At 38.0% G+C, this 16,737-nt stretch overlaps 1 protein-coding gene across 6 annotated transcripts in view; it reads left to right on the top strand.

Annotated features, from left to right (window-relative positions):
• The window catches only part of DCC (DCC netrin 1 receptor), a 1,568,393-nt gene that overhangs the window by 1,168,026 nt on the left and 383,630 nt on the right, over positions 1–16,737 (top strand). For all 6 annotated transcript variants that reach the window (XM_021073445.1, XM_021073448.1, XM_021073456.1 and 3 more), the window contains one exon: positions 4,005–4,159. In XM_021073445.1, the coding sequence (XP_020929104.1) occupies positions 4,005–4,159 (155 nt within the window). The remainder of the gene's footprint in view (positions 1–4,004; positions 4,160–16,737) is intronic.

Below are 16,737 nucleotides of genomic sequence, written 5' to 3' on the forward strand. Positions count from 1 at the left end.
TCTTTTCTCTTCTTCAGAACCTAGTGTGCTTATCTGCCCATTTATGGAGGAGCAGGCCTAGAGTGAGCAGAGAAAATCCTAATTACTAACTGCCTAAAGATAGAGATTATGGAGCATTTACCTGTCTGTGGCTGGCACTCTAAGGTGAAACCAGATAAGAGTAACAACCTGCCCTTCCAAATTCAGATTTTACTTACTTGTTGGGAAGTGATTTTCGATGGTTTGTTTTCAGCTATTAAAGAACAAAAGACATGATCAAAGTCCACCTGTGAATCTTTGTAACTGAACAAATCTGTAAAGGGTGACATGGCTATAAATGCCATTTTCTTAGAATGCATTTGTATCATGTTTGATGTCACCCCAGTAGGACCCAGGGACACATCAGAGCAGCCTGGCAACAAAGCCCAGAGCCCAGGGTGGGCAACAGACATCACAAGGCTGCTCATCTATGCCATGGAACTAAAGGAATACCCATCCCTGCTTTGTTGTTTCAGCAAAGCACCTTCCCTTTTAAAAAGATTACCCTTTTCATTATTGAGGCTTGTTCAATGCCTCTAGTTAGATTAGGACTACTCTTTTGATTTAACTTACTTCTATAAACTAATCTGATAGAAAAAAATATCAATATTTATGTGTTTTTCTTCATGATTATGCTTCTTATTTACTTCTCCCTTCAGATTGTGGAAAAGCTCTCTTCTTGAACCCTAGAGCACTTATTTCCCATGAGGTTATGGTGGTATTTTTGTTATAACAATAGAAATAATGGCAGTAGTATCTGCCATATATGGAAGAAAATAATGGCAGTAGTATCTGCCATATACAGAAGACTCCATGGGCACCAGGCCTCATGCCTCTTGCTTTATGCAGTTTTATGTACAGGATTTCATTTAATTTTCTGGACTCTATAAGGTAAATGTATTTATAACACCAATTAACACTTGAGAAATCTGTGGCTCAGAGAAGTTAATGAGAAAGCCAATCCAGCAACACAGATTTAAAAATCCTAAATCCACTTCATTGTCTACATAGCATTTTGATGAGATCTCACTTTGATAGAACAAGCAGATTTTCTGAAATTGGCATATAAAGTGAAAATGGCACATAATGATTAATTGTTGTTTAAAACCACTAAGAACCCACATTGAAGAAACTTAGTGGTAAATCCAAGGCAATACTAGCTTCCCGTTAGAGGAGGGGCTGAGATCACTCTCATGGAAGTATTATCTAAAGATGTTGTGTTCATACTTTAGGTAATATGCAGGAAGATTCAATTGTCTATATCAAGGAATAGATATAATATCGGTAATTGGAGTATTTTTTGGCAGCTGCTGGAGATTATAGAACGTAAAACTCCCTTCCTTGTAGTAAAACTCAGCATCCCCTTTTAATAGATGAGTGATGTTTCTATTATATAATCTTAAGCATTGCTATCTGGGCATGCCCACATGTCCTGGCCTCTTTTTCCTTTGAAGAAAGCCTTTTCAAGAGGTTATGCCAACATGTTCTAGAGCACATCTATCTCATCTAAATTATTTAGTAGTTATAGAGTAAAACCAATTATGAAAGCTATCCTTTGTAGATAACGCAAAAAGTTTGGTATGCAAATTTGACTTCAGTGACAGGTATGTTGCTTGAATGTCTAGAAAGGTATCATGAAATGACTTAAAACAGATGCTAGTTACACTCATTGTCACAGTGGTTTCTGAACATCTCATGACCCTTCTTCCCCTTTAGGAGCTCATGTCTTCTACCCAAGTGCCCATGAACCAAATAGGCCCCTTCTTTTCCTCTAATGTTGAATGATATAAATACTGGATTGAGAGGATGAAGCTCCAGATTTCACTCTTAACTGTGGTACTTACTAACCGTGCATCCTTTGAAAAATTTTTTTTCTCTAAATCTCACTTTTGCATCTATAAAATAATGATAATAAAACTACCCTATCTGTATAAAAAGAGAGGCAATGCATATAAAAGTTCTTCTGGTGAAAGAAAATAAAATGCAAAAATTCCTACATCCACAAGGCATATAGTTGAATTACAAGAGTTTTCTTTTACAAAGCAATGCATTGGCCTAAGTAATCTTAGTTTAATAGAACACATCATTGTGATGTGTGGTACATGAATGCTCCATCCTATCTGATATTTCTTGCCCTTACTTACTGCAGGTTACCATCTGAATCCCAGATCCCTCCCTTGCTATAAGTCATAATTCAGCCTTGCAGCCAATTAAATGCAGCATTCATAAGGAATACCTAAATCTTAGGCTCTATCTAGATTCACACAGGTGCTCTATTTTTGTGTTGGTTTGTTTGTTCCTTGTGGTAAAATATACATTTTTAAGTGTAGATTTCCATGGCATTCAGTGCATTTGCCTTGTAGCACAACTATTACCACCCTCTAGCTCCAGAATTTTTCATCTTCTACACCTAAAACTCAGTACTCAGTATATACCACCATCCCATTCCTCCCTCCATCTGGCCCCTGGTAATCATCCAGGGAGCATATTTAAATTATGAGCCATCATGACTAAGATAATGCTAACTGCTATAATAAATAATCCCTCAAATTTATAGTTGCTCAAATCTATTTATAAAGTAGGAAAAAGATGTTCCTCATTGAGAGTTAGTTCTTCTCCCAGGTCTTCTCCAGAATTCTTGCAAAATTTTGATTCCTTCATCCTCAGTGTATGGTGTCCAAGGTTACCATGCTTGCCTGCCTCCAGTTTACAGAGGAAGAAAGAGAACGTGAGTGAAACCACATGTGCAGCTTTTCTAGGCCAGGTCTGGAGTCAGCACATGTTGTGGACACTCAAACTCATTGGTTTGAACCCATCACCTGGCCTCATCTAGGCTGGGGGGTGGGGGTTTGGCTGGGAGATACAATCTAATGCATGAAGAAGAAGAGGAGAGCTTGAGGAGGAGCCAGCCAGTCTCAGTTATTATTAGTCAAATTAAGAGCATGTAGATGCCCAGGAATCAACTTTAGAATTTAGAACTTTGTTTTTACTTTCCTTTTTGGAAGTTTAATTTGCCCTGGCGGAAAAATAGGTTTCCTTTGAAATATCTCCCCCCCCACAAAATAAAATCAAATAGTAAAATTAAAATGAACATAGAATTCCACTGTGATATTATGTGGAAATAGAAAACTTAAGAAAGAGTTGAGTGGCTTAGAAGGAACTTCTCTTTCACATTGAATTATATGAGGCCAATGTGTGTATAAATGTCTAGAATGATGTGTATCCTTAAAGCAGACTTGAGCAGTTCCTGTTTCTTTTATGTCAGCATCCATATCCAGAGGGTTTGTCTTCTCTTAATATGGATTGTAAATCCCACCATGATCAACAGATTCATTTGTTTGGACCCACCAAGGAACTGTTCATTGGTAAATGAATTGGACATATGCAGATGAAGGAAAGGCAAGTAGACATGGTATTGTGCTTTCTCCTCACATAGGAGGGAATCTACTCCCTGTCACTAATGGCACTTAAAGTCACCACAGAGCCTCAAGCTCTCTACATGTTGACACTTAGCATCTGCCTTATCCTTTCCTACAGTGAAAGGAAATGCATAAAGCTATGTGTTGGCAATATTGACAAAGAGCGACTCCTGAAATAATTGAAACCTTGATTTCTGTCATTAGCTGGTTGTTTATGAAATGCATCTTTCTGTCTGCTTCCCAGATGTTTCTTCTCCTTTTGCTAGCTCTTTGTCATGAGTTTTGAGCTAAATTTGAAAGCATCAAGGGCATAGACTTTAGTATGTGAGTTTCATGGGAATGGCATGAACTTGAACCTCTGAGAAATCCTGCAACCTTTATTGATAAGCCTTTTCAGTCAGTTCGTGTCCTATAGTAAGCCCCCAAGGACTTGATTTACATGTAGAGTCATCACAAAATGAAGAAGCAACCTTTTGGTCCACCTGCCTGCTCTTGCTCCTTAAATACAGGTTGAGGCTAAAAGTCTTCATGTTGGAATAATCTTTCCCTGCAACTTTTCTTTCCCAGGGAACGAGCGCTGAATACATCCCAGCCTGGGTCCCTTCAGTTTACTGTGGGAAACCTGAAGCCAGAAGCCATGTACACCTTCCGAGTTGTGGCCTACAACGAGTGGGGGCCCGGGGAGAGCTCTCAACCCATCAAGGTGGCCACTCAGCCTGAGTGTGAGTATGAGACGGGTTAGGGCATGTTCAGAAAGGATTTATTTACTTTGGTGGTATTCTTGAATCCTTTCTTAGCAATTCAGTGAGGTGACAAAGTGGAAGGAAGATGTGTAAGCAGTATATGGAAGTGAGTTTTTCAAGGTAAGATAACTTTGTAACAAGATGGCCTCTTCACTTGGGCCATGTCTCCCTAAGGGCAAATTAACAAAGATCACAAGGCCTAATTCATCCACACTGTTAGGTATTTACTTCCTAGTAACGGATTGACTCTACCTACCTGTACTTCATCATCAACTTTGGGTTTCAGCCTCCTGCATTGATTTTCCAGATTTCCCAAGTTGGTCTACCATAACTATAACATTAAAGGAAAAGAACAATGGCACAGGACTTCTAAATAGAGTTATGAAACAACTTACACATGCACTATGTCCTCAAGAAGCTTCCCAGAGGGAAACTAGATCCAAGAAATGTAAAGCCATAAAACACGTTCATTTTCAGAAGATCCAAATTCTATGGAGTATCTGAATTCTTCACTTCCTTATCCCCCCATTATCCCTGAAATTGTTTTAGTGTATGTTCCTGGGCTGACTGGCTATGATTATGACGTTTAGACAATAAAAATCCTACTTAGACTGCCTTGCTTCAAAGTCTGAGAGCAACTTTTTTCTTCTGTCAGTAGCATTATACCTAAGTGCCCAGCTTAAAAATCAATTTACGCATTTCTTTTAATTCACATTTTTTAAAAATTCCAAGCTTCCTAAGCCAAGGGACAAGAGTGCCTTTTCCATTTTGATACTGACTACCAATGAGGCCTCATTTCATAAGAAAGTAATGATAAAACATTTTTAGTATAATTAATGAAAAAAATTGTCTGTGATTGTTGGTATTACACATATGGCTTTACCTTTATAAAACAAAGACAGTGACATAATTCAACTTACAAGTATGTTCAACGAACTTCTAGTATGTTCCTAATCCTGTTTCATGCTATCTTAGGCACATTAAGAAAGCATATGTGTGTAATGAAGTAACAGCATTTAAGGATCTCAGAAGCTTCTTGAGGAAGCAAATATTTTAAATATGCAGAAATAAAAAAAAAAAACACCTAATGTAAGGAAATTTGTAAGAATTTGTAAATAAAATAGTAAAAATCTGAATCACCAATTTGCTTATGAGCCTAACCTGTGATGGCCAAGACATATTATCTAGGTAATTTTTTATGCCTAAATCATATTGGATCAACCTCCTCAAATAACCGCTTTATTCCAAAGACAGTTGCTCTTGTCCTTTGTTAATTGTCCATTCTTCCTTATTCAGAAAGCTGTCTGAGAATTTGTGCAAAAGACCTTACTAGGCACTGGTCTCTGTAAGCATTTACTTTACTTAAAAGTTAGCATAAATGATGATAAGGCACAAAACAAAACTAAATGCCTAACTAGATATGTTATGGCTTATAGGTATTGTTGTCTCATATAAGTTATCTTTTTTGCAGAAAATGAAAGTGGATAATCTTTCTGTTTTAGAAACATGAAAGTGTCTTGAATTTTTTTCATTTAGGGCAACGATAGTGGCATTAGAATGGCTAACCATATTTTGGCCTTTAAGAGCAGCATTGCTTTATTAAATCCCTCTCTTCTTACCACTGTATGGAGGAAGAATTATTTCCTTTGCAGGCCATTGTTTGTTTGCAGGGTGAGCTGATTCTGTTTCATTGAGTACTGTCATTGGATAATTAATCTCTTACTGAGTAGATAGGTAGATAGGAGCAGTCCAGCCTAGATAAACAGTGCGTTTAGAATATCTTTTACATGTGCAAAACAGCCAACTGCTTCAATTCATTTAGATTAAGAGTACTGTGTAGCTCACTGGCTGTCTTTATTACAGACATTAGGATAAATAAATTATGCTATCATGACTAATAGGTACGGCATGTGTATTTTATCTTCTGTTGTTAACACAAAATGCCATTCTGGCAATTTAAAAATATTTCTAGGCTAGGGAACACTTTATCATCTCCAAGCCTGCTCAGTAATACACCAGTTTCTGAATAAGGTGGAATATTTTAGAGATCCTGTGCTTCATTTCCTCCCCTCCCTTCCCCCTCTCCTCTCCCTCCTCCTCCCCCTCCCCTTGTTCCCTTCCTCGCCCTTAATTTTCCTCCTCTCTCTTTCTCTCCCTTCTCTCTGGACTTCTTATAAGCCCATCTCTCTGTGTTTTTAGAGGGAGTTCAAAGGCTGATTTTATTATTTCATTAGAATTTCAGAATTTAGAGGGGGACGTTTTCATCATTTTTCTCTTCTTGACAGAATGGTCTTATCTTTTGAAAATGGGTCTGGTCTGGGTACGCATTTACTTGCTCATTTTATCACTATTTTTCCAAATATGATGTAGTAATTTTACATTAAAATGACATAGCTTTTATACAAATTGAATTTCAAGTTTTCCATATTATTTGAAAATATCAACTCTATTATGAAAACTGTATTCTCAGGGAATAAACACTGATGGAAAATATGTCTGAAATATAAATCAACCAGCAACTGTTTCTAAAAGTGCGTACATTCTGCAGTAATCATTTAAAGAGATCAACAGCCCGAGATCTAGTTTATGAAATAATCACTCAGAATACAAAGGGTTGATTTATGGGAAGGTTTGTGTCTCCTGATTATATCTTCCTTTTGCTAAACCCTTCCTCCTTCCCCCAGCCTTTATGGTGTATAATTTCTCCACCGTATTATCAGCCAGGTTTAAGTCCCTGCCTGTTTAAGACTCGTCTAATCTTTTCATACCACATGTGGAGAATTTTGAATTATTACTTGGGGTCCTTTAAGATGCTGTTAAAGCAGTTTAGTCGTGAAGGATGTTAAAATGGACCACATGCTGGCTGGAGGCTTGAGTTAGAATGGCGAGCCTATTTGTGAGACCACAACCCAATTATCCACAAAACCCTTTTATTAAGAGTTGTAAGTAATATTCTTAGTCCATTATATTCTTTACATTGAAAAGATGATTGAAAGCAACCCCCAAATCAAGTGACTTTAGAATATATGATCTAGAGCAATAGATGTATTTGCTTTTATCTTCCTTCCTTGGATTCTTTTTTTTTTTTTTTACTTTTTATTTTTATTAAAGTATAGTTGATTTACAGTGTTGTGCCAACTTCTACTGTACAGTATAGTGACCCAATCATACATGACATTCTTTTTCTCATACTATCTTCCATCATGTTCTATCCCAAGAGATTGTATATAGTTCCCTGTGCTGTTCAGTAGGACCTCATTGCTTGTCCATTTTAAATGCAATAATTTGTACCTATTGGCCCCAAACTTCTCATCTATCCCACTCCCTCCAATCACCCCCTTGGCAACCACAAATCTGTTTTCTATGTCTGCGATGGATTTTTTTTTTTTTAATTCTAATAAGGCTCAACTTGTGTGGCTGTAATGGGGGATGGGGGGTGGGGAGACTGAAAAGCCTCTGAAAGCTATGTCTCCAAACATGACTACCTGTATCCTAGGACAAGTTTCGTAATCCTTGAGACCTCATTTTCTTCAGTTATAAAATCAGAGCTATGATATACCCTTCCTGCTCCCAGGTTGTAAAGATGGAACATGATAACATTTGAGAGACCCCTGAGTCTTACCTGGCATAGTCTAATAGGTACTCAAAGTTCCCTGCCCCAGTGGGGTCAAATGGAAATAATTTCAACTGCCCTGCCCTTACAAAGTGGAAGACTCAGTAGAGTAATCACTAATATAATAAAACTAATGTAGTACCTTATTGATTGATAGTTTGGAATGGACTTGATTACTCCACAACCATTTATATATTTTTATTACTCTCGCTCTAATGATACTCTCCCTCTTAGTGGGCTCTTGTCTAATTTTGCCTGTTGTACATCTTTGCATCCCTAACTGAATTTGAAGGTTTTACGATCGGAAAACACTTTATTCCATAAAATGCGTCACAGCGTTGTCATTTTGTGAATAGCTAGTTGGTTTGCTGATAAAATCTGATTTGTATTTATCATGTGGTGGCAGAGATGATACATATCAGTGCTATTTATTCATCATGATTCTGCAAATTAAGCAAACCAAGTAAATCACAGTTCTGGCTAGCTCTTTTATTACTTAAGCTGTTTCCTATTATTAACTGCACTGTATGGTGATTTGAGTGAATACTTGGGATGACCATGGAGCCAAAGTTGACTATGAGCCAAACAACTGGTCCAATTTTGTGGTCATGTGTGTGGCTATAGACTGATAGTAGGAAGAAAGAAATAGTAGCACTGATAGCTCATCTTTTTAGGTAACATACACATACTGGCATAATTTAAAAATTCTTTCATTGAAAAAATGTTTTCAAGTATTACAAGTATAAGATGGAAGACATTAAAGGATTATGGTTTAACATCAGAATGCTTAAGGAATCCATTTGGATTTAATGGTCAATTAGCAAGGCATTATGTTTTCTACAATCACATATATTATGAGGAGAATTGGAGGTAGGCTTGTGAGAATGGGTTGTTGAATTGTGTTAGAAAAGTTCAAAGCAAATGTGGGTCACTCTGTAGCCACATTTTCATTCAGTCATTCACAATGATTCTTTTGTGCAAAGTTCTAGACCTTCATTGTCCAATACAGTTACTATTAGCTATGTGCCTATTTACCTTGTTGTAAAATAAAATTTAAAATTCAAGCACACTAGCTACAATTGTTAAGATAGCACTTAACATTTAAATAAGATTGAAAACTAAAAATTTAATTCCTCAGCCTCATGAGCCACATTCCAAGAGTTCATGTATGACTATTGTAGAGGACAGCACAGAGAACAATATCATTATTGCAGAAAATTCCATTGGGCACCCCTGATCTAGACACTGTGCTAGTATCTGAGGATACAAAAGCCAGTCAGATAATGTCCTGACTCCCAGGAACTAGTAGTCTAGTGGAAACTATTTTAAGAAGAACTCACTAAAGCATATTTAATTAGTCCCTTTTCAATGTTGAAAAAGTTAATTATGCATTGAATTAATATAAAAGATTTATTTTTAAAAGATCAAAGACTCTAGATCTGAACCTCTTCTCTGATGAGTTACTTAAAGTGCCTTAAATATTTTCTCAGATTAAAAAACATGTATCTTTCAATGCACAGTTAAAGATGAAAGACAAATATCACTTGTTGCTTGGCTTAAACACTGGTGCCATAAATTCACTTCCCCTAAAAGGTCTCTGCTAGCTCACTGTTTCTCTCTCTCTCTTTGAGCACAAAGCATAATTCAAGCTTCTTCCGCTAGTATAACCAAACAACTAGGAATTCCCATTGTGATGCAGTGGAGACAAATCCGACTAGGAACCATGAGGTTGTGGGTTCAATCCCTGGCCTCACTCAGTGGGTTAAGGATCCACTGTTGTTGTGAGCTGTGGTGTAGGTCACAGACATGGCTCTGATCTGATGTTGCTGTGGCTGTGGTGTAGGCCAATAGCTATAACTCCAATTCAACCCCTAACTTGGGAACCTCCGTATGCCACAGAGATGGTCCTAAAAAGCAATAATAATAATAATAGTAAATAACCAAACAACTAGAGAAGCTGTCTGCGTGGTGAGAAATTATAAACAAAAAGGCTACTGGTTTCTCACTGTTATTAGGGAATGTGAAAAAGAGGACATGAATGAGTCATAATAGAAGTTTCTGGGAAGTATGGGTATCTAGCCTGGTATAAAGAGATTCCAAAAATGTAGACTGGTTTGGGGTTTTAATTGCTGAGTTTGGTTATGTAGCCCATGCAAAATGAAAGGGTGTTTGCTAAACTGAATTACAGCAAAACAGAGCTGGAACATCTTCAGAGGCATTGTCATTAGGCTGTAGCAGCCAAATAAAACTCAACTCCAAAGATAAATTGGCTGAGCTGAGCTCTTTTATGGGACTCCTTCAGTTACAATGGATTCTGTGAAGAGCTGATGTCCACGAGTAAAGAAGAAAGACCAAAAGAATGTGGTGTTTTTACTTATATGTGTTTACATATTCCTCATCTTGAGAGCCCTTTTTTTATCTATGTAGTTCATAAGCGTTCATTGAGTAGCTATTACATATCAAGCCTCCTACAATGTGCTGAAGATAGAAAAGTAAAATAAGACAAGCAGAATAATATCAAAGAAATTAAGGGTGAAATTAAGGATGAAATTTTTAGGAGAAGACACGTATGAGTTATTCTAAATAACTTATACATATAAATTATATCCTATGGGATCAAATTTATTTTCTCTTTTATTTAACCTAAAATTAGGATTATAAGATATTAGTGTATAAATATTACATAATAGAATGTATATGTGTGTACACATATACACATACATTTTTTTGTCTTAGCATGAAATATGGTAGTGCTTTTTAGGAAGTATCACAGGAAGAAATTTACAGTTGACTATCCTCATGTGACACCTACCCCAAATACTTGAACTCATTTTTGTATAACTTCACTACTTTACAGATTCTCTTAACTGAAGGTTTTATTCTGCCTGTTGTAATATATGATAAATCTTATGTGCTATGCAAAAGGATAATAATTTAACTCTTGTTCTCTATCTCCAATATTCCTGCATTATCATATTGTTTTTAAAAGATATTATTTCTGGAATTCCTGTTGTGGTACAGCAGAAATGAATCCAACTAGGAACCATGAGGTTGTGGGTTCGATCCCTGGCCTTACTCAGTGAGTTAAGGATCTGGCCTTGCTCTGAGCTGTGGTGTAGGTCGCAGACGCAGCTTGGATCTGGCATTGCTGTGGCTGTGGCATAGGCCAGCAGTTACAACTCTGATTGGACTCCTAGCCTGGGAATCTCCATATGCTACAGACAGTCCTAAAAATCAAAAATCAAAAATAAAAAAAAGTGTTATTTGTACTTTGCAGGAACATAGCTGATGGTGGTAGTGGTGAGGAATTCTTTGGGATCTTAATCTAATTTCCTAACTTGGGATATCACATTCATATCCAATATAGAATCTGAATCAGGTCAGAATTTCCGATCACAGGATATTTCACAGATACAAAGGATTGCCATGGGATAAAATGAAAAGATTTTAAGAAGATGCCTCATATCTATTGCTTTAGATGGTATCTGTTAAAATCAGAGTCAAGGTGGTTCTATCAGTGTCCAGGAGAGAATATTGTGGTGTTTTTATTAAATAAAAGTCAGATAGTGGAATTCTGAGCCCAAGGTCAATGCAAGTAACCTTTTCATTACCACCTAATTTCAATCTGTAGTTGATGTTCCAGGTTTTCCAAACGGAAGGAGAGAGAAAGATTGTTAAGAACAAGTATTTGGAAATAAGATTGGATTAGAATTCTGGCTTTTTTCACTTCCTAACTAACTGAGGCAAGCGAGCTTTGCTAAACCACAGCTTCTTCACATGTGAAATAGACCTAGATCCTGCAGGGACATTGTAAAACTTAAGATCTGTAAAATGGAACAAAAAAGTACATCCTCAAATGATTATCCTGAGATTGAAAAGAGCTATTTAGTATCAAATACTTAGCCTGCTCTCTGGCACTTTGTCCACCCTCTACAAATATTATAGTCATTCATTTCTCTATTGCTGTATTCTAATTATTCTCATGCAGTCAGGTTCCTTAACACTGCATGCAATTTATTCATTTCTATCTCTGCCTCTCGCACATATTTGAAACACTGTCCTTCTTCTTTAGTCTATTTCATAAGTCTTTTCTATTTCCACTCTAAGATTTTATTTAAGAATTCCAAAAGCACAAATCCCCACTCTACCTAATTCACCCCAGGAACCCATCTGTTCATGTACATAAGCTCAGTTTTCCTGTTCCAGATTAGTTTGAAATGTATCATGTCATTCATTCATCCATTCTTTCTTTCCACAAAGATTTTTTTATGTGCACATGATGGGTTTCCCTGTATTTCTCAGCATGGGAGCTTAGCAGTAAAAAAGACAGACACATATTTATCTTTATGAGATAAATATAAATAGTAATACTAATTCTAGTAATAGAAAGGGATGGTAGACAAAAATAAAGCATGAAGAAGAATAAAGCAGGAATTCCCACTGTTGTTCAGTGGATGGACCCCACAAAGTCTCCTTGAGGCTGTGAGTTTAATCCTGAGCCTCACTCAGTGGGTTAAGGATCCTGTGTTGCTTGCTGCAAGATGCAGCATAGGTCACAAACATGGGCTGTGATCTGGTGGTGTTGTGGTTGTGGCGTAGGCCTCAGCTGCAGCTCTTTTTTGACCTTTAGCCCTGGAACTTCCATATGTTGCAGGTGTGGCCATAAGTAAGGAAAAAAAGAAAGGAGGGGAAGAAGGGGAAGCAGAGGGAAAGGAAAAAGATAACAGCTTAAGGTAACAGAGAATAAGAAGGATAGAGATGATTCTAAATAGGAAAATCAGGAGAACCCTTCTGAGGAAGATACGTTTAAGGGGACCTGTGATTGCAGTTGGAAGGATGCCAGTAAAGATCTTGAGCAGGGATGTTTCAAGGAGAGCCAAAAGCAAGTATCATGACCCTGGAAGAGGAAGAGGAAGAGAACCTCTGTGCTGCAGCAGAGTAAAGAAAACAGAGAGGGGAAAAGAGGAGTCCACAGGTAACAGGAAAACCTGGAAGCTCAGTAAGAAAGGCAGACTAATTCTTAGTGTGGAGACACGTGCGTGGGGGGGGGGGGTGGAGACATGATCTAATTTTCACTTTAAAAGTGAAAGCAGGGGGACTAGAGAGGAAGCTGATGTATAGTATAGTGAGATGTTGGTAGGTCCTGTTGTGGTGGAAACTGAGTATGTGTTAAAAACTGGTAGAATTCAGGATGCCTTTGGAAAGGTGGAGATTTGCTGCTGGGTGTGTGGGATGGGAGAAAAACAGATGTCCAATTTACTTTTTGATGTTAGGTATCAGAAACTAGGTGAATCGTGGGACCATTTGGGGGGTCAGAAATTGGGAAAAGAGCCTACTTGGAGGGTATGTGGGGAGGGGAAGGGTATGGGAGACAAATTAAGAATTGTTTTAAATATGTTAGTTTTGCCTGTTAAGTGGATTCTGGTTTTACATATTTATTAGACTATAATTCAAAGAAGGTACTCAGTATTTTGAATAGAAAGATAAAAGAAAATGCCACATACTTCTAGACAGTGGCCAATGCAATGCAGCATTTAGCTTCTTACGGTGGTAAAGCTGAAGAGTTGTTGGAACAGGGCGAATTCTCCATATTGTCAGCTGTAAAATATCTGTGCCCTACATGTCCATAATTGCATGTGCTTTAAGGATATACCCAATGCCATGCACGGGAGACATGCAAATGTTTGTCAAGCACAGAGAAGTACCCTTCTTAGAAAGCCTCCTGGCAGGCTGGTCGAGTGCAACTTGATTGGCTAATACTAGAAAGGAGAATTGACTAAAGGGATGCCTTGGGTCCACAACCCAGTCTTCCAGCTGCCAGGATATTCAGAGGAACCAATCCAAAAGTGCCAAGTTAGTGCCAAAATAAATGCTAGTTTTCTGATATGTACTTTGCCAGTGCTCTTTAAAAAGGAAATTGAATTATAATGGGATGTCCATTCAGGGTTGATCCAGATGTTGAATCACCTTATTGCTGAGACTGCATCAGAATTTTATCAGTGGAAGCCTGGTGTTTAGGTCCAAGTAAAGTCCACAGAAGTCAGAAGTTTATCTTTTGGCTTCTAACATCCCTTTTCTTTACCCTTTTTCCTGTCTCAGGAAATCTTAAATGTGCCGTTAACTCAGGGTACCAAGAATCCGAAACATTTACCCAATGACCTGAAATATAATGTTAAGTTCATAAAGTAGTCAATCTCAATCATTGAATTTTACAAAAAAAAAAAAATTAACATGGGGATCAGGGAGGCTAAGGCCAGTCATAGGATGAGTCAGCACACTGGTGGTATCACCAGGCCTATATCTGGACTGCTAGCCCGAAGTTAATCAACTCTGCTTGCAAAAAATAGTGTTTCTGCTTCTTGAAAAATGGATATAACACTAAACCCACACGCAAAAGACCTGGCTTCTAGACTGAGATGTGTTCTATATGTTGCTGTATATGATTTCAAGGTTGTCACTTAACTTTTCTGACTCTGAATTTTCACTCCTAAAAGAGGGATTATATGACTCTGTTTCCTGGGGCTGTGGTGACTGTGTCACTCATTGTGTGGTTTAACACAATAGAAATTTACTCTGACAGTTCTGAAGATGAGAAGTCTGAAATTAGTGTGCCGGCAGAGGCATGTTCCCTCTGAAGGCTTCAGAGACTAATCTTTCCTTGCTGCTTACTGGCTTCTGGTTGTTTTTGGCAGTCTTTTGGCATTTCTTAGCTTATAACTGCATCACCTCATCTCTGCCTCTATCTTCACATGACCCTCTCCCCTCTGTGGCCAAGTCTCTTTGTGTCTCTTTTTTGCATAAGGACACCCGTCATATTGGATTTAGAGCCTACTCTAATCTAGTATGACTTCACCTTCATTTAATTAAGTATGTCTGCGAAGGCCATTCCGGTACCCATGAATTGGGAGGTGGGGGGGCAGGCACTATTTAACCCAGTACATACGCTCCATAAAAGTCACACAGATTGTTAGTAAGATTCTAAGTAATGTAGGTGACTGAGAAAACTATGAAATAATGCACACACACACAATTAATTAAGAATGAATTAATGCATTTAATGGAATAAAAATTTTCATTAAAAAATAATGTCAGAAGTTCCCATCATGGCTCAGTGGTTAACAAATCCGACTGTTATTCATGAGGACACAGGGTTGATCCCTGGCCTCACGCAGTGGGTTAAGGATCCGGCATTGCTGTGGCTGTGGCGTAGGCTGGAAGCTACAGCTCCGATTCAGTCCCTAGCCTGGGAATCTCTATATTCTGTGGGTATGGCTCTAAAAATATAAGTAAATAAATGAATAAATATCAAAAATAATTTCAATTATTGTCTCTCAAGCAAAGAAGTATTAAAAATATCACATCTGATATCCTCCTACCTTCTCCCTCACTCTGGAATTCTAACCCTTCCTTGTAGGCTACAGGGCATAGTCCTTTTCTTTCTAAGGACTGCAAACTGTTTGGGTGACCTGGAGGGAACTAAGTGAAGTGAAAGAAATCAGCTGGGTGACAGAGTTTGCAGAAGCTGCCAGTGAGAACTGTGACAGACGCTGGCCACAAGCTCAGATTTCCACCGTTTGACCTTCAGTTGATTAAAAACTCTGTGATCTGTTCCTGCCAACCACTGGGGGGAACATCTCGACTCTGGTTTTAACAGCCACGACCTGAAGCAGTAATTGTGTGTCTTCACCTCGAAATCTTTCAACTTCAGCCCATAGCAGTCCCCTGTACCTGTGAAGTGTCCTGCGAAAAAGAATTTGGGCCCAACCCAACTTTTCTATTAGCTGTGATACAATTAAATGTGACACAACTAATAGTGTCAGGGTTGCAATTAGAACATGGCCTAACAGCATTCCCACCACGATGCTACTCGGTGCCTATGTGTGCGTATGCTTGGTAATGATGCTTTCAGGAAAAATGGGGAGAAAAAAAAAAAAAAACTATTACCAGAAAGTAAACTGCACTTGAACAATTCTTTAATGACTTAAAATCCTTATTACAGGAAGCAGAGACATGACAGTATATTTTAAAAATCCCAATATGATTGAGTTTACACCAGCCTAAGTGAGTTATGCTAACCCCCATGCTGGAGAACATGCAGTTACATCATTTCTATTCCTTCTTCTTTTTTTTGTTTTTGGCTTGTTATGGCCACACTTGCAGCATATGGGAGTTCCCAGGCTAGCGGTCAAATTGGAGCTGCAGCTACCGGCTTATGCCTCAGCCACAGCAACACCAGATCCAAACCACACTGTGACCTACACCCCAGCTCATGGCAACACCACATCCTTAACACACTGAGTGAGACCAGGGAGCCAACCCATAGCCTCAGTCCTCAAGGATACTAGTCAGGTTCATTACCACTGAGTCATAGCAGGAACTCCCTATTCCCTCTTATAAATCAATTACTTGAGTTTAACCTTCAGTCTGCTGTCTGCTGAAGACTTGATTCAAAGTCTTCTCTTACTACCTTGTAGTGAAATAATAAATGATTATTGTTATCTTCCCTGCTTCAGAGAGGCTAATTGACTTATTCAGTCTAAGCAAATGTTTAGGACCCCTAGAAATGACTCGATGTTACTTCTGGTGTTATGCTTCACTATTTATTATAACTTTAAACCACAAATAACAATGTAATCATAGATTGAACATATACTCACATTTTATATAATGCCAACAGCTTGATTATTTTACCACTTCAAATATGATTTGTTCTCTATCCTTTTGATAATTTTATGTTCTTATGGTAATTTTGCTAGTCTACTTGGACATATTAAAATTCCCAGTATTCTTGAATTAGTCTAATGGCATTGCTTATCTCTGCAGTGTGTGATATGGTAGCCACCAGCCACATGTGGCTGTTGAGCACTTGAAGTATGGCTTGCCCAAATTGAGGTGCACTGTGAGAGCAAAATCAATGCTGGGCATTAAAAGATTTAGTATGAAC

The sequence above is a fragment of the Sus scrofa genome, chromosome 1 (genome assembly GCF_000003025.6).
Source record: "Sus scrofa isolate TJ Tabasco breed Duroc chromosome 1, Sscrofa11.1, whole genome shotgun sequence".
In the NCBI taxonomy this organism is placed as follows: Eukaryota; Metazoa; Chordata; class Mammalia; order Artiodactyla; family Suidae; genus Sus; species Sus scrofa.